Raw genomic sequence first — 24,536 nt, forward strand, 5'->3', positions numbered from 1 at the left:
TCCTCGCATTAGTGTACAAACATGTTAATTTTTGCTGTTTGGCTTCTCTCACATTCTTTACCCAATTAGGCACAGACATTCTACCACCAGTATCACCTATTAGACTGGTATCTACGCTACCCTTCCTCCTTACGTCCATTCTCCTACCCATGGCTGTATCCTTTCTTACTTCATTTTCTTCCCTCTCAATGTTAAAATCCGGCGTGGAGATTACCTGGACATCTCCCAACCATCTCCCTCAAATTTCTAGTTTAAAGCTCTCTTAATCAGTTGTGCCAGCCTCCATCCTAGAAGTCTATTTCCCTCCCTACTCAGGTGAAGTCCATCCCGAGAGAACAGTCCTCTGTCCATGAATGCTTCCCAGTGGCCATATATCCGAAAGCCCTCCTTATAGCACCACTGCCTGAGCCATCTGTTGATCATCATAATCTTGTCACACTTTTGTTGCCCTTCTCTAGGAACAGGCAGAATCCCACTGAAGATCACCTGAGCCTGGGTTTCCTTAAGCGTCTTCCCCAGTCTGGCATAGTCTCCTTTGATACGTTCTAGCGAGAATCTAGCCGTATCATTTGTTCCCACATGAAGGAAAATCAGTGGATTGTTTCACGCTCCCGTTAGGATCCTCTTCAGCCTCAGGTCCACATCCCATATCTTAGCACCCGGCAGACAGCACACCCTTCTGTTCTCTGGATCAGCTCTGGTTACAGGCCTGTCTATTCTTCTCAGTAAGGAGTCCCCAATCATGTAGACCTGCCTTTTCCTGGTGACAGTGCGATTCTCCGGTCTATCCCCTATTCTCTCCAGCTGCAAGTCCTCTCAATTCCTAGTGTCCCTTGCAATCCTCCACAACCCATCCCGTATCCTCCTGGGGCTTATATTTGGTGTTGTTATCTCCATTGACTTTTCCCCTCTTCCTATAGGATTAGCTGCTCTTCTCAGCTTCCTTGCCTTCTCACCTTCAGCAACCACCTGCTGTGCCCCTTCTTCATTTTCCAATTCCGCAAACCTGTTTCTGAGCTCTATTTCTCCTTCATTAGCCCATCTTTTTCTCTGCCTGGTTCTCTTAGTTGCATGCTTCCACTGTCCACTTTCCTCACCCAGCAGTCTCCCCTCAGAGTTCTTTGGTCCTGCTTCCATCTGCAAGTCTGAGCTTTTCCCTTCAGCCTCCTCATGTCTTTGCTCCATCATCTGCTCGAACCCCCTTCTAAACTCAACCAGAGTTTCCACCTGCATCTTCAATCCTCAGATCTTTTCTTCCATCAGCTCTATCAGGCGGCACTTCATGCAGACGAAACTCTTTTCAGGTACCCCCTCCAGGATCACGTACATGCCGCAGCTTCCACATCCAGTCATCTTCATTGTGTTGTGCACTGCTTGGGTCATTACCACTGCTGCCTCTGTATGTGTCTATAATTGAGCTTTTGCCAGCAGAGCTATGTTGGATGGTGTGCGTGTGTGCGCGTGCATTTGTGCACTTTTTCACAGCCTTAAACAACAGAACTGGACTGGCAAAGCTTTTAAGAGCAAACCAGGTCAGAGTCTGCACGTGGATTTTAGAGCCCTTGAAAATATGCCTCTTAACCCAGAAATGTTGGTATCAGAGGGCAAAACTTTCAAGAGGATCTCCTGCAGGATGCAAGAAAAATGCACAACACACATTGTCTGAAAGGTATCAGTGGTAGGGGTCTCACTCAAACTCATGGGTGAAGCTCAGGTTCAAAGGCCGAAGCATGTTCTCTTGAGCCAATGAATTACAGTGAGGGTAGATTGCTGGAAAGCCTCTGGCTGTTAACAAGAGCCTTAGGCCTGGTCTACACTACAGAGTTAGGTCAACATAAGGCAGCTTACGTTGACCCAACTCTGTAAGCATCTACACTAAAATGTAGTTCCCACCAATGTTACTTGCCCATTACACTAACTTAATAACTCCACCTCCATGAGAGGCATAGTGCTTACGTCTGTGTAGTTAGGTCGACGCAGTGTCAGTGTAGATGCCACGTTGCTTACGTCGACTGCTGCTGCCTTTCAGAAACTGTCCCACAATGCCCCACGCTGGCAGTTAAATTGGTGCAGGGGCTCCTGGTGAGAACGCGCATTACCAACACGAGGAGTGTAGAGCGCACATGTAAAATCAATTCAATAACTGCGGTGGCTGTATGTTGACTAAATTCTGTAGGGTCGACTTGCCCTTAGTCTTGCTGCATTTCATGTGCCTTTCAGGATCTCTGACTCTACCCTTTTCCTCGTGCCAATCTGAAATTCCAACCTCTGCATTTATTAGCTTTTTCTATACTGCTTCCCCAAGGAGGCACTGGGTGCCATGTACCAGCAGAGATAAATGCCAAGGGACATAAGAACATATAAGAACAGCCGTACTGGGTCAGACCAAAGGTCCATCTAGCCCAGTATCCTGTCTACTGACAGTGGCCAATGCCAGGTGCCCCAGAGGGAGTGAACCTAACAGGTAATGATCAAGTGATCTCTCTCCTGCCGTCCATCTCCACCCTCTGACAAACAGAGGCTAGGGACACCATTCCTTACCCATCCTGGCTAATAGCCATTAATGGACTTAACCTCCATGAATTTATCCAGTTCTCTTTTAAACCCTGTTATAGTCCTAGCCTTCACAGCCTCCTCAGGTAAGGAGTTCCACAAGTTGACTGTGCGCTGCGTGAAGAAGAACTTCCTTGTATTTGTTTTAAACCTGCTGCCTGTTAATTTCATTTGGTGACCCCTAGTTCTTGTATTATCGGAATACGTAAATAACTTTTCCTTATCTACTTTATCCACATCACTCCTGATTTTATATACCTCTATCATATCCCCCCTTAGTCTCCGCTTTTCCAAGCTGAAAAGTCCTAGCCTCTTTAATCTCTCCTCATATGGGACCCGTTCCAACCCCCTAATCATTTTAGTTGCCCTTCTATGAACCTTTTCTAGTGCCAGTCTATCTTTTTTGAGATAAGGAGACCACATCTGTACACAGTATTCGAGATGTGGGCGAACCATGGATTTATATAAGGGCAATAATTTATTCTCCTTCTTATTCTCTATCCCCTTTTTAATGATTCCTAACATCCTGTTTGCCTTTTTGACCACCGTGGATGTCTTGAGAGAACTATCCACAATGACTCCAAGATCTATTTCCTGACTCGTTGTAGCTAAATTAGCCCCCATCATGTTGTATGTATAGTTGGGGTTATTTTTTCCAATGTGCATTACTTTACATTTATCCACATTAAATTTCATTTGCCATTTTGTTGCCCAATCACTTAGTTTTCTGAGATCTTTTTGAAGTTCGTCACAGTCTGCTTTGGTCTTAACTATCTTGAGCAGTTTAGTATCATCTGGAAACTTTGCCACCTCACTGTTTACCCCTTTCTCCAGATCATTTATGAATAAGTTGAATAGGATTGGTCCTAGGACTGACCCTTGGGGAACACCACTAGTTACCCCTCTCCATTCTGAGAATCTACCATTAATTCCTACCCTTTCTTCCCTGTCTTTTAACTAGTTCTCAATCCATGAAAGGACCTTCCCTTTTATCCCATGACAACTTAATTTACATAAGAGCCTTTGGTGAGGGACCTTGTCAAAGGCTTTCTGGAAATTTAAGTACACTATGTCCACTGGATCCCCCTTGTCCACATGTTTGTTGACCCCTTCAAAGAACTGTAATAGATTAGTAAGACACAATTTCCCTTTACAGAAACCATGTTGACTACTGCTCAACAGTTTATGTTTTTCTATGTGTCTGACAATTTTATTCTTAACTATTGTTTCGACTAATTTGCCTGGTACCGACGTTAGACTTACCGGTCTGTAATTGCCGGGATCACCTCTAGAGCCCTTTTTAAATATTGGCGTTAGATTAGCTATCTTCCAGTCGTTGGGTACAGAAGCTGATTTAAAGGACAGGTTACAAACCATAGTTAATAGTTCCCCAACTTCACATTTGAGTTCCTTCAGAACTCTTGGGTGAATGCCATCTGGTCCTGGTGACTTGTTAATGTTAAGTTTATCAATTAATTCCAAAACCTTCTCTAGTGACACTGCAATCTGTGACAGGACTAAATCGAGAGTTGCTTCTCCCCTTGTAGGTTCCCGTACCAGCTGCTCCAAGAAGCAGTCATTTAAAGTATCGAGAAATTTTGTCTCTGCATTTCGTCCTGAGGTGACATGTTCCCAGTCAATATGGGGATAATTGAAATCCCCCACTATTATTGAGTTCTTAATTTTGATAGCCTCTCTAATTTCCCTTAGCATTTCATCATTACTATCACTGTCCTGGTCAGGTGGTCGATAATAGATCCCTAATGTTATATTCTTATTAGAGCATGAAATTACTATCCATAGAGATTCTATGGAACATGTGGATTCACTTAAGATTTTTACTTCATTTGATTCTACGTTTTCTTTCACATATAGTGCCACTCCTCCCCCCCCCCCCCCCCGGTACGACCTGTTCTGTCCTTCCGATATATTTTGTACCCCGGAATGATTGTGTCCCATTGATTGTCCTCAGTCCACCAGGTTTCTGTGATGCCTATTATATCAATATCCTCCTTTATCACGAGGCACTCTAGTTCACCCATCTTGTTATTTAGCTAGCATTTGTGTACAAGCACTTTAAAAACTTGGCACTGTTTATTTGTCTGCCCTTTTCTGATGTGTCCGATTCTTTATGTGAATGTTTCTCGTCTGATCTGACCCTTACATTATCCTCTTCCATCCTCTGCTCCTGACTAGAACCTAGAGCAGGGGTTGGCAACCTACGGCACGCATGCCAAATACGGCACGCGAGCTGATTTTGAGTGGCACGCAGCTCCCTGATGCGGTCCTGGCCCTCAGCCCCCCCGCCCACCGCTCTCCCCTGCGGGGGCAGGAGGCAGAAGCTTGGTTCTGCAGCAGCCAAGCATCCCCCCTCCCCGACTTCTTCCCCCAGTGTGGTGCTTTCCTGCCCCTCCTCCTCTCCGTCCCTGCGTCAATCAGCTGATGGCCCTAGCGAGGGGGAGGGGGAAGAGCGGCAGCGTGCACACAGCTCCGTAGAGGACGCAGAGAGAGATAGGGATGGAGCCTGGGGGAAGGGGGTGGAAGAGGGCATATCCCTTCCAGCCCCCTGCCATGAGCCGCTCAGGGCAGGGGTCTGGGAGCACCCCCATGAGCTGAGCACCCCAGCCCTCTGCCCTGAGCCTTGAAATCCCCCCCACACCCAGCCTTCTGCCCTGCACCCCCACACCCCCCAGCCCTCTGCCCTGAACCCCCCCACCCCAACACACACCCAGCCTTCTGCCCTGCACCCCCACAGCCCCATCCCTCTGCCCTGAACCCCCCCACACACACACTCAGCCTTCTGCCCTGCACCCCCACGCCCCCAGCCCTCTGCCCTGACCCTTGAACCCCTCCCCACACCCAGCCTTCTGCCTTGCACCCCCCACACCCCAACACCCTCCCAGCCCTCTGCCCTGCACCCCTCACAACCCCCATCCCTCTAACCTGACCCCTGAACCCCACACACACACCCAGCCTTCTGCCTTGCACCCCCCCACACCTCCAGCCCTCTGCCCTGACCCTTGAACCCCCCCCACACCCAGCCTTCTGCCCTGCACCCCCCCACACCTCCAGCCCTCTGCCCTGACCCTTGAACCCCCCCCACACCCAGTCTTCTGCCCTACACCCCCCACACACCCCAGCCCTCTGCCCCGATCCCTGAACCCCCCCACACACACACCAGCCTTCTGCCCTGAACCCCCTCCCTCAGGCCTCTGCCCTGACCCCTGAAACACCCACCCCCCAGGTCTGGGGTCCCGGCCATAGGCCCTGCTCAGCCCGCTGCCGGCCTAGGTGAACAGAACCCCAGGCTGGCAGTGACCTGAGCAGGCTGGTGGCGTAAGATCAGCATTTTAATTTAATTTTAAATGACACTTCTTAAACATTTTGAAAACCTTGTTTACTTTACATACAATAGTTTAGTTATATAATATAGACTTATAGAAAGAGACCTTCTAAAAATGTTAAAATGTATTACTGGCACGCAAAACCTTAAATTAGAGTGAATAAATGAAGACTCGGCACACCACTTCTGAAAGATTGCCGACCCCGACCTAGAGAATCTCTATAAATAGACTCTCCTCTAAGAGAAGTCTCTGTCTGATCCACACGCTCCTCTGCAGCAGTCGGCTTTCCCCCATCTCCTAGTTTAAAAACTGCTCTGCAACCTTTTTAATGTTAAGTGCCAGCAGTCTGGTTCCACTTTGGTTTAGGTGAAGCCCATCCTTCATGTATAGGCTCCCCCCATCCCCAAAGTTTCCCCAGTTCCTAATAAATCTAAACCCCTCCTCTCTACACCATTGTCTCATCCACGCATTGAGACTCTGAAGCTCTGCCTGCCTACCTGGCCCTGTGCATGGAACTGGGAGCATTTCTGAGAATGCCATCATAGAGGTCCTGGATTTCAGTCTCTTCCCTAGCAGCCTAAATTTGGCCTCCAGGACGTCTCTCCTACCCTTCCCTATGTCATTGGTACCTACATGTACCACGACCACCGGCTCCTCCCCCGCACTACACATAAGTCTATCCAGATGCCTCGAGAGATCCGCAACCTTTGCACCAGGCAGGCAAGTCACCATACGGTTCTCCCATATGGTCATCGCAAACCCAGCTATCTAAGTTTCTAATGATCGAATCTCCCATTACTAACACCTGCCTTTTCCTAGTGACTGGAGTTCCCTCCCCCGGAGAGGTAACCTCAGTGCGAGAGGATACCCTAACACCATCTGGAAGCAGGGTCCCAACTATGGGAAGGTTTCCCTCTGCTCCCATTGACTGCTCTGCTTCCCTGAGCCTTTCATCCTCCTCAACAGGAGGTGGGACAATTCTACAGACAGTCACTTACCCCAAGGGTGCTGTATTTGCTCCTCCTTCACCTGGAGAACTCCCTTGTGAAACTCCCTGTTGCCAGCCCCTGAGATCACTTGGTGGAGAATTACAACCACAGTTTCCGCCCCAGGTTTGTGCAAGACCGTGTTATAGGAGCCAGTTGATAATGTGAAAAGCTGCTTTGGGGAGGGCTCTATCTCAGGAAATGCTTCATCAAATCGCCCCATATTTGGGCCACTAGCCCTGCTCGGCATCCCTATGATAAGCAGCAAATTTCAAGAGATTCTTAGCAAACAAGGGGATGTTAGACCAATTAGAACAGCTGATCTTTATAGAGAACGTAATGTTGAACTTTAGCTATGGTAGAGCTGGTGGTCTGCTATAATAATTTCCCAAATGCATAAAGGGTATGATAGTCGGGGGGGGGGGGGGGGTCATTGGATAGGAGACAGTGGGAGGTTCCTTCCTTGAGAGAAGGTGATGTGGGACTGGTGCATGAAAATTACTGGGACAGGAATATGGGTCTTCAGAGTCCCAGAAGGGTGGCGGTTCTGTGCCACCACCGGGCAACCTTGGCAGAGCTGCTGGCAATGTACATCCTGGCAGTCCAGTCACTGCAGGAAGTGCCACCCACACGAGAGATGATTGGCAGCTTTTCCAGTGACCTCTGATCCAGGCTTCCCTTTAAAACCTGGAAATACTGGGAAGCCCTTTGTGCAGCAAGGCAGATCCCTGACCTATTGCTGAGAGAGACCATGCCTTATTCCTGGTCCCTGCCTTGTCACCCTGCTCTATGCTTCCTGGTGTTTTGAGCTGGACCCTGGCATCTGATTTTGGCTTGACCACGTAGGCCTGACCACTTATGGTTCTCACCACTGGACTTCACTTTTCATGCCCTGGTTCCTGTTAGCTATAGACACGCTCCAACCTCTGAGCTCTCTGAATGTCTGCCTGGACTGTCCAGCCCCCTGGACGCTCATAGTGTTGACAGATTCGCTACTTCTGAAGAAGCAGTGCATCCCAGCTTACCAGTTACCACTCAGATCACGACGCCATTTAACTCAAGGCACTCATATGTGTTTCTAGTGAAAATAAGTGAAAGTTTATTTAACCAAGGGTAGAGATTCAAGTGGTAGCAAGTAGAAGTCTTGGAAACAAATGGTTACACATCAAGTAAAATCATAACACGCTTTCTAGAACCTAGACTTACCTACCTAACTAGATCCATTCACGTTATAGAGCAAAACCCATGCAAAGTCCCTCCAGCATTTTACAGCCAGGCTTAAGTGTGATCTTCCTTTCATGAGACAAGTCACGCTGTCAACTTGCCTCCATGGGGGAAGATGCAGGGTGTATTTCTGCACCCCCAAATGTCCCCCCATATGCCATTGTCTTAACTTGTAACATAATCCAGCTCTTTATTTTTTCCCTGTAAATTTTCCTCCCTTGAAGATTTCACAATCTCTTCAGTTAGGATTTGGCTGAGTGTACAAATAGGACCCCATTGTGAGATGTACAATGCCCAGTACACACATGACCAGACATAGACCTGGCATGCCACCCTTAGGTGAACTAATATGTGTGTACCTGGTCTGTGGGATCCCAGTAAAACATTAGGCACCCCGTGCTCTCTGCCAGGTGGCATCAAGAGGTACATGATGAGTCACATCCTCCTCCTTCAATCGCTGCATTAAAGTGTTCTTAGAATGATCCGCCTCACCCCCATTCCAACCTTCTGTTTGGGTTCCACAGAGCTCTGTCCTTGGTCCCCTTCTTTTCTTCCTCTGCACCTTATTTCTGGGTAATCTCATCCGCACACACACATTCAACTACCATCTCTATGCTCCTAACCTACAGGTCTACCTCTCTGCTCCTGACCTGTCTCCTTCTGTCCCAACTGAAATCTCAGCCTCTCTCTCATCTCCTCATTGATGTCCAGCCATCAGCTAAAGATCAACAGCTGAAGCAAAGCTCTTAATATTTCCCCCAAGCCCTCCCCCACCTTCTTTCTCTACCACCGCAAACAGCACCATCATCCTGCCTGTCACTCAGGCCCGTAACTGGCAATACCTTTGTCACGGAGCTCCTTCTAGGGCCTCCTATCCAGGCTGTGCCTACACCCTGCATTTTCTTTTTGCGTAACTTCCCTAACATCTGGCTTTTCCTATCCATCAGCGCAGCTAGACCTCTTGGTCATCCTATCCTGTCTCAGTTACTCCAACATCCTTTTCTCTGACCTCACCTTGCTCATCTCCATTTGGAAGGAAGAAGCTACCTCCTGGTCCTCGAACATGACCTCGGAGGAAAGGTTGACAGAACTGGGCATGTTTAGTCTTGAGAAAAGAGTGAGGGGGGACCTGAGAACAGTCTTCAAATATGTCAAGGGTTGTTATAAGAGGATGGTGATTAATTGATCGTCATGTCCACCGAAGGTAGGAGGAGAAATAATTGGCTTCATCTGCTGCACGGGAGTTTGAGGGTGGGTAATACAGAAAACTTTCCAGCTATAAGGATAGGGAAGTACTGGAATAGATTACAAAGAGAGGTTGTGGAGGGTTTTAAGAACAGGTCAGACAAACTTATGGCATACTTATACTTGATCCTGCCGCAGGGCTACGGGAATGGAGTAGATGACCTCTTAAGTCCCTTCCAGCCCTATATTTGAAGATTTTACGATTCATTGCCTTAGCCCTTTGCTTTGATCACGTCTCCCGGTGGAGAATACAGACCATTTTTGTGGATCGGCTGCGGGTATAAATTTTGTACCTAGAGCCCTGCAGATATTCATGGACCATTTTTGTGGATCGCAGATTGGATGCGGATACAAATTTTGTATCCATGCAGGGCTCTCCCTGTCTTACTTCTGTCTATACCTACAACTTAAATCTATTTAGTACACAATGATTACATTTGAAACAACATGAGATGACCATAACAATGATCAATGAATGATAAAATGAAATAATTGGCTCCATGAACCATGGAGACTCTTCCTTTTCCATCCCCACCTGCAAGAGCCGCAGTCTCTTCCCTGCATGCTCTTTGGATCTTTGAATTTGTTCCCCCTGAAGTCACATGGCCTGATTCTTATTTTTCACATTCTCCTTTGTCAGAAGAATTAGTTTGTGGTTCCTGAACTACACCATCTAATTTGCCAACTTTCTCCACGCACAGTGTTTTTTATATTCCCTCCCTTTACACCTGACTCACTAGATTCCCTAATGCCGCAGTATGTGCTTTCCTGACATCTAATGCTGCTCAGATCCTGCATTCAGTGATAGCCCTGCCCTTCCTGTTCCTTACTCCACTGAACTCCACCAGCCCATACTTACTGTTCCCAGCTTCCCCAGGACTCTCTCATTGTCTCTGGACCTCTCTGTCAGTTAGAAGCAGTGCCAGGGAGACTTGCCCTCTGTCTGGAGTCTTCACTTTCTGGGACATGCAGTTCCAGTCTCTGTGTTTTAGGAGCCTCTTTGATAATGAGTGTCTGGCTGTGTGTGTTCCCAGCAAAGATGGGAATAATTAAATCCCTCATAAGCAGAGTGTTCTGCACCTTTGAGCACCTGGGGAGCTGGCCCTGCGATTTTATTGGTTTAAAATGGACTGGGCTTAAACTAATAGAATGTTTTTTGATGACAAATGGCCTATGAATTCCCCTGATCTCCCTTGTTTTCTTTCCCTTGAGCAGGGTTTCCAGTTTCCAAACCCTATGTGATCTCCCAGCTGGAAGGAGGGGAAGAGCCATGGGTCCCAGATCTGCAGGGTTCAGAGGAAAGCGAGATCCTGAGAAGTCCCTGCACAAGTGAGGAAACATTAAACCAACCCAGAAACTGTAAGTGCCTGAGAGAAACAGCTGGGATTCCCCACAAAGACTTTGTGAGCTCTGTGAGCTCAGGGTTGTCCCCAGCAGATCTCACTCCTGGCTTCCTACAGATTATGATTGACACCTTGGCAGGAGCTCCCTCCCTTCCTACTGAGTGTTTGGATGGGATGTGGACAGGGCCGGCCTTAGGGAAAATGGCACCCTGGGCAAACTTGCATTTTGGTGCCCCTGTCCCCCATGGGCTCCCCAGGCAACCCACCCTCCCTTTCCCCCTAGCCTCTGCACTGTGCCCCCTTTCCCCAAATGCCTGCTCCCCCTCCTGCACCTGTAATCCCTACATCCCCTTCACTCCTAACTTCTGCCCCCTCCTGTTGCACCCCAACACCTGCCCCTCCTGTGCCCCTAACCCCTGCACTGTGCCCCCTTCACCCCAGCCCCTGCACTCCATTCCTGTGCCCCAATCCATGCAACCCTTCACTGCTACCCCCTGCGCCGCTCTCCTGAGCCCCTAACCACTGCACTGTGCCCCCTTCACTGCTACCCCTGCACCGCTCTCCTGTGCCCCTAACCCCTGCACTGTGCCCCCTTTGCCTCTAACCCCTGCATCTCCCTCCTGCACTCACGTGGGGAACCTGACCTGGATACACAAATCAGCTGGCATTGCTCCTCGCTCCCCTACTGGACTTCTGCACCTCCATCCCACACAGCCCTAGGGAGCTGGGAGGGGGGAGCAAGGAACGATGTCAGGGCTTCCTACATCCAGGTTCCTTTCCCTGTGGGCTGAGTAAGGGGAGGGCAGGACAGCAGTAGCTCTTGATACCTCAGCACAGCGCAGGTGGGGAAGTGACCTGGATGCAGGGAGCCCTGGTGTGTGTTTTGGGGGGACTGTGTGAAGGAGTTTGTGTGTGTGCCTGAGTGAGTGAATGCGCTGTCTCTTTAAGAAAGCACTCAGGCTCAGGAGCATGAACTAGGCTTGTTCAGACACAAGTAGCTGCCAGCAGCTCCGGCCACAGAGAGGCAGCAGCACACACAGATTTCCCCTGTCCCGTCACCCCAGCGTAGTGGAAATCGGGTACATGGGTGTGGGGGAGGGGCACACCCCCCATCAATCAGCACCTCCCCCTCCCCCGCAGAGCAGTCAGGAGGACACTCCCAGTCTGGAGTGGCCAGGGGCAACTCCAGGGATGAATGGAGGGCGGAGGCATGGGGGGACAGGAACAGCAGTGGCTGCACACGTGGAGCAGGGCAGAGGAGGGGCCCCCTGCTCCGGATCAGTCACCTGGCTCCCACGTCTGGTCGTCCAACGGCCCCCTGCAGCTCGGGTCTCTCCCACTCCCCCATGCTGCTGCTCACCTTCCTGCCGTGCCGGCTCTGTCAGCCCAGGAAGCCTCTCAGCAGCAGATCAGGTGGGAATCCAAACCCTGGGCATGGCATCCCCTTGGGTGGGGCACCCGTACGGCCCACCCTAAAGGCCGGTCCTGGATGTGGAGCAGAATTGATCCCCTCTGCTCTACTCTATGGGGAAGAGTTTGCAGGAATTCGGTCCCTGATTTTTTTATTTTCTGTCTCTCCAGCACTTACTTGGGTTTGCTCTCTACCTAATTCTGAGATTTTTCTTCCATTCTAGCAGGTGATGGGGTGGTGAAGGAGAACGAGGAGCAGAATCCTCACCAGGAAGATGCTGAGCTAGCCGAAGCGCATGGGGCATTACTGCGAAGATCCAAAGGGAATGTGTCCAGGTGCCATGAGCCAGGAAAAGCTGGTGAAAGTTACCACAGACCAGAGAGAGAGCAGGGAAACCAGTCAGTGGAGAAAGTGTATCAACCCTTTAATTATCAGGGAACTCACAAGGACCTCAAGGAAACTACATCCCAGGAGAAAATCCTCTGGGAAAAGAGAGAGAATACATGCAGTGAGTGTGGGAAAAACTTCAAATACCACTCAGCCCTTATTCGACATGAGATAATCCACACGAAAGAGAGACCCTACGAATGCAGTGAGTGTGGGAAAAGCTTCACTCAGAGCTCAGCCCTTGTTAGACATCAGCGAATACACAGAGGAGACAGACCCTATGAATGCTGTGAGTGCAGGAAAAGCTTCACTCAGAGATATACCCTTATCTCTCATCAGAGAATCCACACGGGAGAGCGACCCTATGAATGCTGCAAGTGCAGGAAAAGCTTCACTCAGAGATCAGCCCTTATCTCTCATCTGACAATCCACATGGGAGAGCGACCCTACGAATGCTGCGAGTGTGGTAAAAGCTTCACTCAGAGCTCAAACCTTACTACGCATCAGAGGATCCACACAGGAGAGAGACCCTATGAATGCAGTGACTGCAGGAAAAGTTTCAGTCACCTCTCCTCCCTTATCTCTCATCAGAGAGTCCACACAGGAGAGCGACCCTACGAATGTTGCGAGTGCGGGAAAAGCTTCACTCGGAGCTCAAACCTTACTACGCATCAGAGGATCCACACAGGAGAAAGACCCTATGAATGCAGTGAGTGCGGGAAAAGCTTCACTGACCTCTCCTCCCTTATCTCTCATCAGAGAGTCCACACGGGAGAGAAACCCTATGAATGTTGTGAGTGCGGGAAAGGCTTCTCTCAGAGTTCAGCCCTTATTACACATCACAGAATCCACACGGGAGAGAAACCCTATGAATGTTGTGAGTGTGCAAAAAGCTTCAATCATAGCTCAGCCCTTATCTCTCATCAGAGAATCCACACAGGAGAGCGACCCTACAAATGCTGCGAGTGCGGGAAAAGCTTCACTCGGAGCTCAAACCTTACTACGCATCAGAGGATCCACACAGGATAGAGGCCCTATGAATGCAGTGAGTGCAGGAAAAGTTTTACTGACATCTCCTCCCTTATCTCTCATCAGAAAGTCCACACAGGAGAGAAACCCTATGAATGTTGTGAGTGTGGGAAAAGCTTCTCTCAGAGCTCAGGCCTTCTCTATCATCAGAGAATCCATAAAGGAGATAAACTCCATAAAAACCTTCTCTAGAGCTCTCAGAAGATTTTTTTTTCTTTAATTCTTTTCACAGTTCTCAGGTCATGACCGTTAAGGCTGTTTGCATCTTTTGCACACTGTAGTCCCTCAGCTCCCACACATGAGTTGCCCACTTTTGAAGCCTGCCCGTCTTTGGGGTTATCCTGTGGTCCTTTCTATCAACTCCATTGTCCTGCGAGTCATGGGAGTGTGTGTCCTTTCTACCAGGAATGTCCATCACCCCAGGTGGGGGAGATAGGGGGTGTCTTCAACCAGGTACATTGAGGTAAAATCTACCTGGGTTTCATCTCTGTGGTTTCCATGGAGTTAGCTAGCTTGAGTTCGCTTTCCTGATGTAAAAAGACAGCTATTCTTGCAGTAAAGACATGGGCCATGGATAGTGGGTGGGGTTATCTAGCACATTTCCTCCTGATCTGACCTAACCACCATCACATTTCCTTGTCTAAACAAACCTGGAGAATCACATTTATACTCTTCCTCCCAGTGCAAAGTTATTGTTAGAGACGTCAAGTTCCTTTTTGAGGACAGATTGTCTCATTCCCAGTTGTTCTCACATTACCCTGGATCATGCTGAACAGCAGTTATTTTGTTGACCATTTTTCTCATTTAAAATATATTTAAATATAGTGAAGAGCCGGAGCAGTGTCAGGGAAATAAGGATTATTTCAACCTCTGGAAGGAGATGGGGTGACTCAGACATTCCATCCTTCCCCATCACCCCAGAACTGTTACCTTGTGTCTGAGCCATGCAGAGTTCACCCCTTCATATTCCTTCACTTCCCAAAGTGTCCGGTGAGGTAGTATTCTTAGCTATCTGTGCTTGGGAATGGTGCTTGGATGTCTTTGATCCTAAATCGGTCACTCTGGCAGGAGATGAAAGTGTCACAGACCTGGAAGGGGATTTCAAATGGATCCCAAGCACCATTCAAATCCCATTTTCCCTCTATTGGCAAAGCCACTTCTGGGAAGGTCGGCTGTTTCCCCCCCCCCCTTATGAAGATGCTAAAACTTTTGTAAATAACACTAATGAGACCGCACTGAGTGAAGCAGGTTTTATGGGAGAATCTCTCATCCTGATTCTGAGTTATCAGATGTAACCTACTCTGGAATTTCCCTTTAAATGAAAATGAAAGTGTCTTCTACCTCTCTGTGATACTGGTTTTCTATCTTTCATGAAGGCTCCTTGGTCATATAACTGCATGTTAGTTTTGTTTGACAGAATGTAGCTCAGATTTATTGGGAAATTTCAGACAAATGACCATCATTCTTTACTTCAGGTTTGTTTTCCCCCCATCCCTGCATGGTGACATGGAGAAAATTCAAATGCAGTTCAGTCAACAGGAGAGAATACTCCAAGCTATTGGACATATTATCAAAGAAACTGTAGTGTGTTTAAATCTCCACTCTGAAAAGGTGAACAGCAGCAGACCCCAAACCGTATAATTGACTGAAGTAAGTGCACATGATCACCGTGTGGTTCAATTGTTTAAGTCAATATTGTCTCAGATGATCCAGGGATAGAATTCCACAGCAAGTGACTTGGAACTAGGCAAAATGCCCAGGTATTTGGTTCCCAAGGCATTTGTGACCCAGTCCCTACAGGAAGTTACTCCTGAAGAGATCTCCTAGCTAATCCCAAAAATTGGGAAATGCTGTCTGTGATGAGGTATATCAACCCTGCACTGGCACTGCTCGGGTTAACTGCACCGTGTGGGCTGAAGAGGCCACACCCCCTCACCCTTCCTAGGCATGGTCCGACTGGAGACAGAGTATAAAAGGGAGCAGCTCAGCGCAGCCTGGGCAGACTGAGGAGGAGAGCAAACCTATGTTGTGGGCTCCTGCCAGGAAGCTGCTAGACCCCCAGGCTGCAGAGGCCAGCCATGCTGAGGCCCCTGCAGACACCCAGTTGACCGTCAAGGATGGCCAAGAAGAGACGCCGGATGCCGGGAGATTACCGATGCTGGAAGTAAGCGTGGGAAGTGACCCAGGGAACGGGGCTGTTGCAGTGAGAGATCAAGCCTGGACACAGGAGTATTGGTTCTTCAAAGCCCTGGGTCAGGACCTGGTTGAGTAGGGTGGTCCCAGGTGCCTCTACCCCACACTACACCCACCACTGGATGGTGTCACCACCTGAAGACAAGCTGTCTTGACCCAGGGGAGATTTCTCCCCCCCAAAACCCCTGCCTTCTTCCTTACGCGGCCACACACCCTGCAACAGGATGTATCAGCCCCATGACACTGTCCATAATGATGTAAATGTGGAGGAAACAGAAGTGGTGTTTTTGTTGAACTCACTATTTGTGGGTGCTATAACTGTGTGTAAGATGAAATCAGTGTTGAGTGTGAGATGGCTGCAGAAAAATAGCTATTTTTTAATAGGAACCTCATCTCTGTTATTTTACAGAGATTCTAATCCAGGACTGTATCTAATCCAGGGGTGCGCAAACTACGGCCCAGGGGCCACATCCGGCCCTTCTGACATTTTAATCCAGCCCTTGAGCTCCCACTGGGGAGCAGGCTCTAGGGCTTGCCGCATTCCAACACTCCAGCCGGGGAGCGGGGTCGGGGGCTTGCCCTGCTCCGCATGTGCTGTGGCTCCGCGCAGCTCCTGGAAGCACTACTCCAGCTCCTACTCATAGGGGCAGCCAGGGGGCTCTACACGCTGTCCCCACCCCAAGCATCGCCTCCACAGTTCCCAACTGTGTCCAATGGGAGCTGCCTGGCCATGCCTCCGTGTAGGAGCTGGAGCGGGGACATGCCGCTGCTTCCAGGAGCTGTTTGAGTTAAGCGACAACCAGAGCCTGACCCCCTCCCATGCCCCAACACCCTGCCCCAGCCCTGATCCCCCTCCTACCCTACAAACCCCTCGGTTCCAGCCCGGAGCACCCTTCTGCACCCCCAACCCCTCATCCCTAGCCCCACCCCAATCCTCTGTCCAAGCTCGGAGCCCTCTCCCACACCCTGAACTCATTTCTGGCTCCATCCCAGAGCCCACAACCCCAGTCAGAGCCCTCACCCCCTCCCATACCCCAACCCCAATTTTGTGAACATTCATGGCCCGCCATACAATTTCCATACCCAGATGTGGCCCTCTGGCCAAAAAATTTGCCCACCCCGATCTAATCTCTAACCACAACTGTACTCAAGGGTTCACTGGTGGAAAGGGGGATTAAAAGAAAACTACCATATATGAGAAGATTCTTTAATCATTGAGGATTTATTATTACCAATGAAAATGAAATTAAACATGAAGTTACTCTTTAACGAAGAAGAGGCTTAATTATGTGATCAACTGAATTATACTGGAAAAATAAAACTTGTATTGTTTTTCTTTTAGTTAGTAATATAGGAAATGTGGCTAATCCTGAAAAGTTTCTTTGATGCACCTTACCCCCTTTGGCCTAAAATGTCCTGATGTAAAACCTCCAAAGGTTGGGGTGGGAGAAGGTGTGTGAGAAATAGAGTAGAGGAGAAAACTGACCTAGTAGAGATTTGAATGATTTGTATTTCAAATGGAACTTATTTTGATTAGCTTCAAAGTCAATTTCTATGTAGGTATGTTAGCAAAAAGAAGAAGGTCAGAGAAAGTGTGGGCCCCTTACTGAATGGGGGAGGCAACCTAGTGACAGACGATGTGGATAAAGCTGAAGTACTCAACGCTTTTTTTTGCCTCGGTCTTCACAGACACGGTCAGCTCCCAGACTGCTGCACTGGGCAACACAGTATGGGGAGAAGGTGAGCAGCCCTCAATGGTGAAAGAACAAGTTAAGGACTATTTAGAAAAGCTGGGCATGCACAAGTCCTTGGTTCCGGATCTAATGCATCTGAGGGTCCTGAGGTAGTTGGCTGATGTGATTGCAGAGCCATTGGTCATTATCTTTGAAAACTCGTGGCGAGTGGGGGAGGTCTTGGGCGATTGGAAAAAGGAAAATATAGTGCCCATAGGTCTGCACTGTAATTTTATAGTCTTGCAGCCCAAGCCCCATAAGCTTGAGTCAGCTGACCTGGGCTTTGAGACAGGTGCCCTGGGTGTTTTAATCACAGTGTAGACATAATGTTAGGATACGTCTACAATGCAATGAAACACCCACGGCTGGCCCGTGTCGGATTAATCAGGGTCATGTGGCTTAGGCTGTAAAGTTGTAGTGTACGTGTCTTGGCTCAAGCTCTGTACCCTGCTCTAGGAGCCCAGAAGATTGGGAGGGAGTTTAGCAAGTGGAAATGGTAAAACCGCAGTTACGTATTACCCTGGACTCAATGGCATTTCTCCATTGGTCTGTCTGCTTTGGGGCAGTGACAAAAACACGTCCTGCTACATTCGTTATTTCAAAGGATGGTTTAGGATTTTCATTCTCAGACATGGTGCACAAAGCAGGACTCAACCCAGGGTGTAAACTAAATGAGCTGCCCACAGATTCTGGCAGCCACAATGAGCCATTTGGTGTGAGAGCTCAGACCTGCCCCTGTTCCTGTCCCTGTCCCAGAGGAAGGGGGGTCAGCTGGGAGGGGACTGGAATAATGACCTACCAGCTCTTAACACCCAAACTTTAAGTAACTCTATTATCAGTGCCTGTGAGTGTAATTTAAACCATAAGAACAGCCATACTAGTCTAGACCAAAGGTCCATCTAGCTCTGTATCTTGTCTTCTGACTAGCCAATACCAGGTGCCACAAAAGCTACACAAGAAGGCACCACTGGGAGTTGAACTCAGGGTCTCCTGTTTACAAAACAGGTGCTTTAGCCAGCTAAGCCATAGTGCCTGGCTGTAACTAAAACATGGTGTCTGTCCACATCTGACTCCCTGCCAACCCCCGCCGAGGCCTGACAAGCGTTGCTTGTGTTTGGATTCTGTAAAGCAAAGGAGCAGGTGAAGTTTTACTCCCAAGGTGTGTGTGTGATTTTTTGGACAGGTCTACGCTACAAAATTAGGTCAGGGTGTAAAAAATGTACACCCCCCCCCCCCGAGCAATGCAGTTATATCAACCTAATCCCGATGTAGATAGCACTGTGTCAACAGGAGGGTTTCTCCCATAAACATAGCTTGGGGAGATGCTTGGCTAGTGAAGACCCAGAGAATAGGTGCCCGTGACTCTTGCATTTGGGGAGGCTGGGCGTGAGCGCTGGAAGCTCCGTAGAAATGTTGGGTCTGCCTGCCCCCCACACTTCTCTGCCCCCTCCCCTGATACCCACCCCGCCCACTGCCCCCACCTCTCTGACCCCTTCCCTGAGACCCCCCTACCCACCGCTTGCATCTCTCTGCCCCTCCCCTTTGTCCGCCACCCACTCATCTCTGACTCCTCCCCTGAGACACCTGCAGTTCATGCCTTAACACCACTTCCCCAAGGCCCTTCCCACCTTCTGCTGGCGACTCTCTGCCCCCCTCTCCCAGAGAAGCATGAGCAGTGGCTGGGGGAGACCTTGGGGGGAGAGGCAGAGTGAGTGTGGGAAGAGAAGGAGATCAGGTGGGGCCATGCAGTAAGAGGCTGGCTGGAGGGAGGCCTTGGAATCAAGCCCAGACAGGGCCATGGTCCGAGCGCTGGTGCCTCCCCCACTTGTCGGGGAGCTTCTGGCAGCAGAGCTCCAAAGGTGGCAGCCCAGCACCCCCCAAGGGAGGTGCATCACATCCAGCAGTTCTTGCCCCTTCAGCCTCCATTAGCCTCTTATACCCACTGCCCATGCTCAGTATCACTGGTAAATACGGTCAGATGAGACTCAGGGGGCCTGGGGTGTGAAATACCTGGATGAAACTGGCTGCCTGAGCCCAGCCCCTCTGCACTCAGGAGAGTGGTGAGAGGGGGAGGGAGCTCAGTGCGTAAATCCTCAGAAATCTCACCCCTGGGTTTGTAATGTCAGGCTCCAGCAAGCAGATTCACACACACAAATTTTGAAACAAAAACTTCACGAAGGAGTCGGAAGCACCTGCTGCTGGAGGGAAGGAGGGAGCCGTGGGTCCAGGGCCAGCTTTAGCAAGAGCGGGGCCCAATTCCTGGGGGCGGGGCTTGCTGCAAGCCCTGCCCCCAGGAATCGGGCCGCGTGCCGGCCGGAGCTCCGGCCGGGGGCGCAGGGCTTGGGTCCAGCCCGGGGCCGGGCCGGAGCCGAGCCGATCCGAGGCGCAAGGGCCGGGGTGGAGCCGAGCCGGGGGGCCGGAGCCGAGCCGGGGGGGCCGGACCCGAGACAGACCCGAGCCGAGGGGGCTGGGCCGGAGCTGAGCCGAGCCGGAGCCGCTGAGGCCGGGGGTGCTCGGCCGGGGCCAGGCCGGCGCGCTCGGCTGGAACCGGGGCCGGAGTGAGCTGCTCGGCCGGGGCTGGACTGGGCCGTGTGGCGCCTCCCCGGAGCCCTTCTCGCGCCCCCCGCCACCCCAGCTTACCTGGTGCTGCCTGCCTGCCCGCCCCTGCTTCTTTTCAGACTTCCCGCGAACCTCTGATTCAGGGGAGGGAGAGGAGCAGGGAGCGGAGCGTTCAGAGGAGGGGAGGAGGGGGAAGTGAGCTGGGGGCGGGGTGGAGAGCTGCGGCGCGGGGCCCTCTTAGCGCGGGCTGAATCGGCCTAAAGCCAGCCCTGCGTGGGTCAGGATTGAGGAGCACTGTAAAAAGGAGATGCTGAGGGTTGGGATTGGGGGCACTGGGAATAGGGGGCACATGGGCTGGGGCTGAAAAACATCCTGGTTTGGGGATCCAGCCAGCCAGGGGAAGGCAGCAGGTGATTCTAATTCCTTAGGGATATTTTGTGTGTGTCTGTGAGTGCAGGGTTTATATATTGGAAGCAATGAGTGTGGGGCTAAAAGAACAAGGAGTACTTGTGGCAGCTTAGAGACTAACACATTTATTTACTAGAAATAGTATTGACAATAGGACTATTGACATGTAATAGACTAATGTACATCAACCAATAGTTGTAAATCAGGAATATAGCAGAGAGAATTTTTTTATGTCAGAAGGCAGAGAAAGCTACTGGGGAGAGCCTGTTCTAGATTTGATTTTGACAAATAGGGAGGAACTGGCTCAGAATCTGAAAGTGGAGGGCAGCTTGGGTGAAAGTGATCATGAAATGGTAGAGTTCATGATTGTAAGGAATGGTAGGCGGGAAAACAGCACAATAAAGATAATGGATTTCAAGAAGGCGGACTTTAGCAAACTCAGTGAGTTGGTGAGTAAGATCCCATTGGAAGCAAGTCTAAGGGGAACAACAGTTCAAGAGAGTTGACAGTTTTTCAGAGACATTATTTAGGACACAAGCACAAACTACCTCACAGGATAGGAAATATGGCAAGAGACCAGCCTGGCTTCACCAGGAGATCATCAATTATCTGAAACTCAAAAAAGAGTCCTACAAAAAGTGGAAACTAGGTCAAATTACACAGGATGCTATTAACAAATAACACAAGTATGTAGGGACAAAATTAGAAAGTCCAAGGCACAAAATGAGATCAAACTAGCTAGAGACATAAAGGATAATAAGAAAACATTCTGTAAATACATTTGAAGCAAGGGGAAGACCAAGGACAAGGTAGGCTTTGTTATTCAATGGTGGGGGTGGAGGGGAGAAACAATAACAGAAAATGTGGAAATTGCACTTTTTTGTTTCAGTTTTCACCACAGAGGTTCGTAGCAATTGGACGTCTAACATAGTGAATGCCAGTGAAAATGAGGGAGGATTAGAGGCTGAAATAGGGAAAGAACAAGTTAAAAATTACTTAGACAAGTTTGATATCTTTAAATCACTAGGGTCTGATGAAATGCATCCTAGAATACTCAAGGAGCTGACTGAGGAAATATCTGGGCCATTAGCGATTATCTTTGAAAAGTCATGGAAGACAGGAGAGGTGCCAGAGGACTGGAAAAGGGCAAATATTGTGCCAATCTATAAAAAGGGAAATAAGGACAGCCCGGGGAATTACAGACCAGTCTTCTTAACTTCAGTACCTAGAAAGAGAATGGAGCAAATAATTAAGCAACCAATTTGCAAACAGAGAGAAAATAATAGGGTGATAATTGACAGTCAGCATAGATTTGTCAAGAAGAAATCATGTCAAACCAACTTAATAGCTTTCTTTGACAGGGTAACAAGCCTTGTGGATAGAGAAGTGGTAGATGTGGCATGATCGCCTCATAAACAAACTAGGGAAATACAGATGAAACTACTGTGAGGTGGGTGCATAACTGGTTGGATAACGGTTCCCAGAGAGTAGTTATCAGTAGTTCACAGTCAAGCTGGAAGGGCATGTCGAGTAGAGACCTACAGGGATCAGTTCTGGATCTGGTTCTGTTCACTAACTTAATCAATGATTAAGATAATGGCATAGAGAGCACACTCTTGGACGCTGCGCTACAAGAGGGAACAGGAAGAACCATGGTGCGGGAAGATGGAAGGATGCCCCCCAACTCCCCTAGACTTCCAGCTTTTCCCACAACCCCATAAGAGGCAGTAATCAGCTTCTAGTTACTCAAGGGAAACTGAGTCACTGGGGGAAACATTCCCCAAAGTGAGACACCAAGGATTAGAACCCAGGCATCCTGGAGCCCACCCATAGCCTCCTCTAATCACTAGTCCCCACTGCACTCCCAGAACCAGGATAGAACTCAGAAGTGAGCTGGGGCCTAGGCTGGCTGTAATGATGTTGGCTTTGGCAGGACCCAACTGAGAGTGCCAATTCAGGACAAATTGCTTAAAGAGTGGCAGTTACAGTCCAAGGCTGGGGTTTTTCCATCTCTAAGGCAAACCAAACCAGCGAGAAAGAGAGGACTTTGGTTTTACCTCACTGGCTAACCACAAGTCACGCAAGCAATTCCATTGGACACTCCAGTTTCCCAGTATCACCACCAGTGCCACTCGTTATGGGGACAAATGGTTATAAAAACCAATACCCCAGTAAAAGAAAAGAGGTTCTCTCGATCCCAAAGGACCAAGCCCCAGACCCATGTCAATATACAAATCAGAACTTACCCACAAATCACGCTGTTGCCAATCCTTTAGAATCTAAAGTCTAAAAGTTTATTCATAAAAAGAAAAAGATATAGATGAGAGCTAGAATTGGTTAAATGAAATCAATTACATACAGTAATGGCAAAGTTCTTGGTTTAGGCTTGTAGCAGTGATGAAATAAACTGCAGGTTCCAATTAAGTCTCTGGAGTACATCCACAGCTGGGATGGGTCCTCAGTCCTTTGTGTAGAGCTTCCATTTATAACAAAGTCCCTCCAAAGGTAAGAAGCAGGATTGAAGACAAAATAGAGGAGTAGCTTTTTATAGTCTCTTGCCAGTTGGTCTCTGATTTCTTTGCTCCAAAGACAAGCTGTCCATCACATGGCATGGAAAAACCTCAGAGTTCTGTCCATAGGCATGTCCCTGCACACCTTGCTGAGTCACAAGGTGTATCTGCCTTCTTTCTGTAAGTGGGGGAATGGTCCCACTATTGTGGGGAACTTTCCTGGCTTCTGCACTACCCCGGTGAAGTGAGCTAGCGAAAGGATCTGAGTCCTCGCTCCCACTTCCTTTACCCAGAGGCCTCCCTGCCCTTGAGGACTCCCCTTCCACTCTCCTGTCTGGCAGAGTCCTCGTAAACCCCGACAAGGCTGGGCCCAGGATTCCTGGGGGTCTCGACCCCCAACACTGCTGTGGTCACCCAGGACAGGGGCTAGGGTGTCCCCACTCCGGGGTACTCTCTCTGCACTGGGCACCTCCCTGACCCACTGATCATTTCATACAATTTAAAGCAAATACAAGTTGTTTAATTAACAATTAATTAAAAAAAAAGAATAAGGAAAAATGGGAAAGGTTAAAGGAAACACATCACCCTGCTCTGTGGCAGGGAACATCACAAACAGTGTCTCTGGAACATCAGGGCAGTTCACAGTCTGTTCCTTGTAGGTCCCAGGCTCCTTCTCAGGCCCTGGCTGTGCTGCAGAGACGCTGCGGGTTGGACACTTGCTCTGGCGGTGGCCACACGCTCTCAGGCTCTAGGTGGCAGGACCCTTTTTCCCAGCGTCGCCCCTGCCCTGACAGGGTTACGATCCCCCTCCAAGTCTGGCCTGCAGAGCCTCTTGGCTGAGGCGTCTCCCTGTGCTGGGCCCACTGCCCAGGGTCCCCCTCACTCTCCCCAGCTGCTCACCGCACCCGGCTCCGGACTGCTCCAGCCCCAGCCCCAGCTCCACTCTGCCTCAGCACGGCTGCTGCTGCTGCTCTACCTTCAACTCCCTGGGCTGCTTCTCTGGCCTCTCTGGCTCTGGTTGCTACAGCTCTGCTCCCAGGACAGGTCTGCTCTGCAGGCTGCTTCTGTGACTCCGCTCCCAGCTCTGACCTGCTTCCTGGCTGCTTGTCTGGCCCCTCTGGCTCTGGTTGCCGCAGCTCTGCTCCCAGAGCAAGTCTGCTCTCTCTGGGCTGTGCTCTGGCTTTGGGGCTGCAGCTCTGCTTCCAGCAACTTAGCTCGGGCCCCTGCTCTCTCCTTAGCTCAGCCCCACTCTGTCTGACTCAGGCCATTCCAGTTCACACAGAGGATGGGACCCCCCCTGGCCTCCTGACTCCCTGATTAGCCTGCCCGCCCTGTCAATCAGGCTGACCTGGAGCATTGGCCTCTCCCCATTGTTCCTGGGGACTGTCAGTCTCAGGCTCCTGATTTCCCATCGACCCTTCCCCTTTTAGTGCTGGGAGCTAGCCAACCAAAACACCCCCACTGAGTGTTAGTAAGGGGGCAACAGTCCCCTTACATTTCAATTGGTCAGTTGTATAGCTGATGGTCCTTAATGGGCTGTCAAGCAGGCTAGGCAGAGCTGACACCAACTTGTCTGGGGTGTCACCCAGAAGCATAGCACAAGTTTGAACT

The 24,536-nt window shown here is 49.7% G+C and overlaps 1 protein-coding gene and 1 non-coding gene across 2 annotated transcripts; one reads left to right on the top strand and one right to left on the bottom strand.

Annotated features, from left to right (window-relative positions):
- Nucleotides 1-9,298: 9,298 nt before the first annotated feature.
- Nucleotides 9,299-13,522, top strand: LOC135889513 (zinc finger protein 569-like). The gene is made up of 3 exons (XM_065417380.1): nt 9,299-9,311; nt 10,568-10,681; nt 12,330-13,522. Exons 1-3 carry the CDS (start codon nt 9,299-9,301, stop codon nt 13,520-13,522), a joined length of 1,320 nt encoding a protein of 439 aa, XP_065273452.1.
- Nucleotides 13,523-18,407: 4,885 nt separating this feature from the next.
- On the bottom strand, nt 18,408-18,481 carry TRNAT-UGU (transfer RNA threonine (anticodon UGU)). Its single transcript has one exon. It is a non-coding gene; the product is annotated as a tRNA-Thr (tRNA).
- Nucleotides 18,482-24,536: the final 6,055 nt, after the last annotated feature.

This window comes from Emys orbicularis, chromosome 15 (assembly GCF_028017835.1).
Source record: "Emys orbicularis isolate rEmyOrb1 chromosome 15, rEmyOrb1.hap1, whole genome shotgun sequence".
In the NCBI taxonomy this organism is placed as follows: Eukaryota; Metazoa; Chordata; order Testudines; family Emydidae; genus Emys; species Emys orbicularis.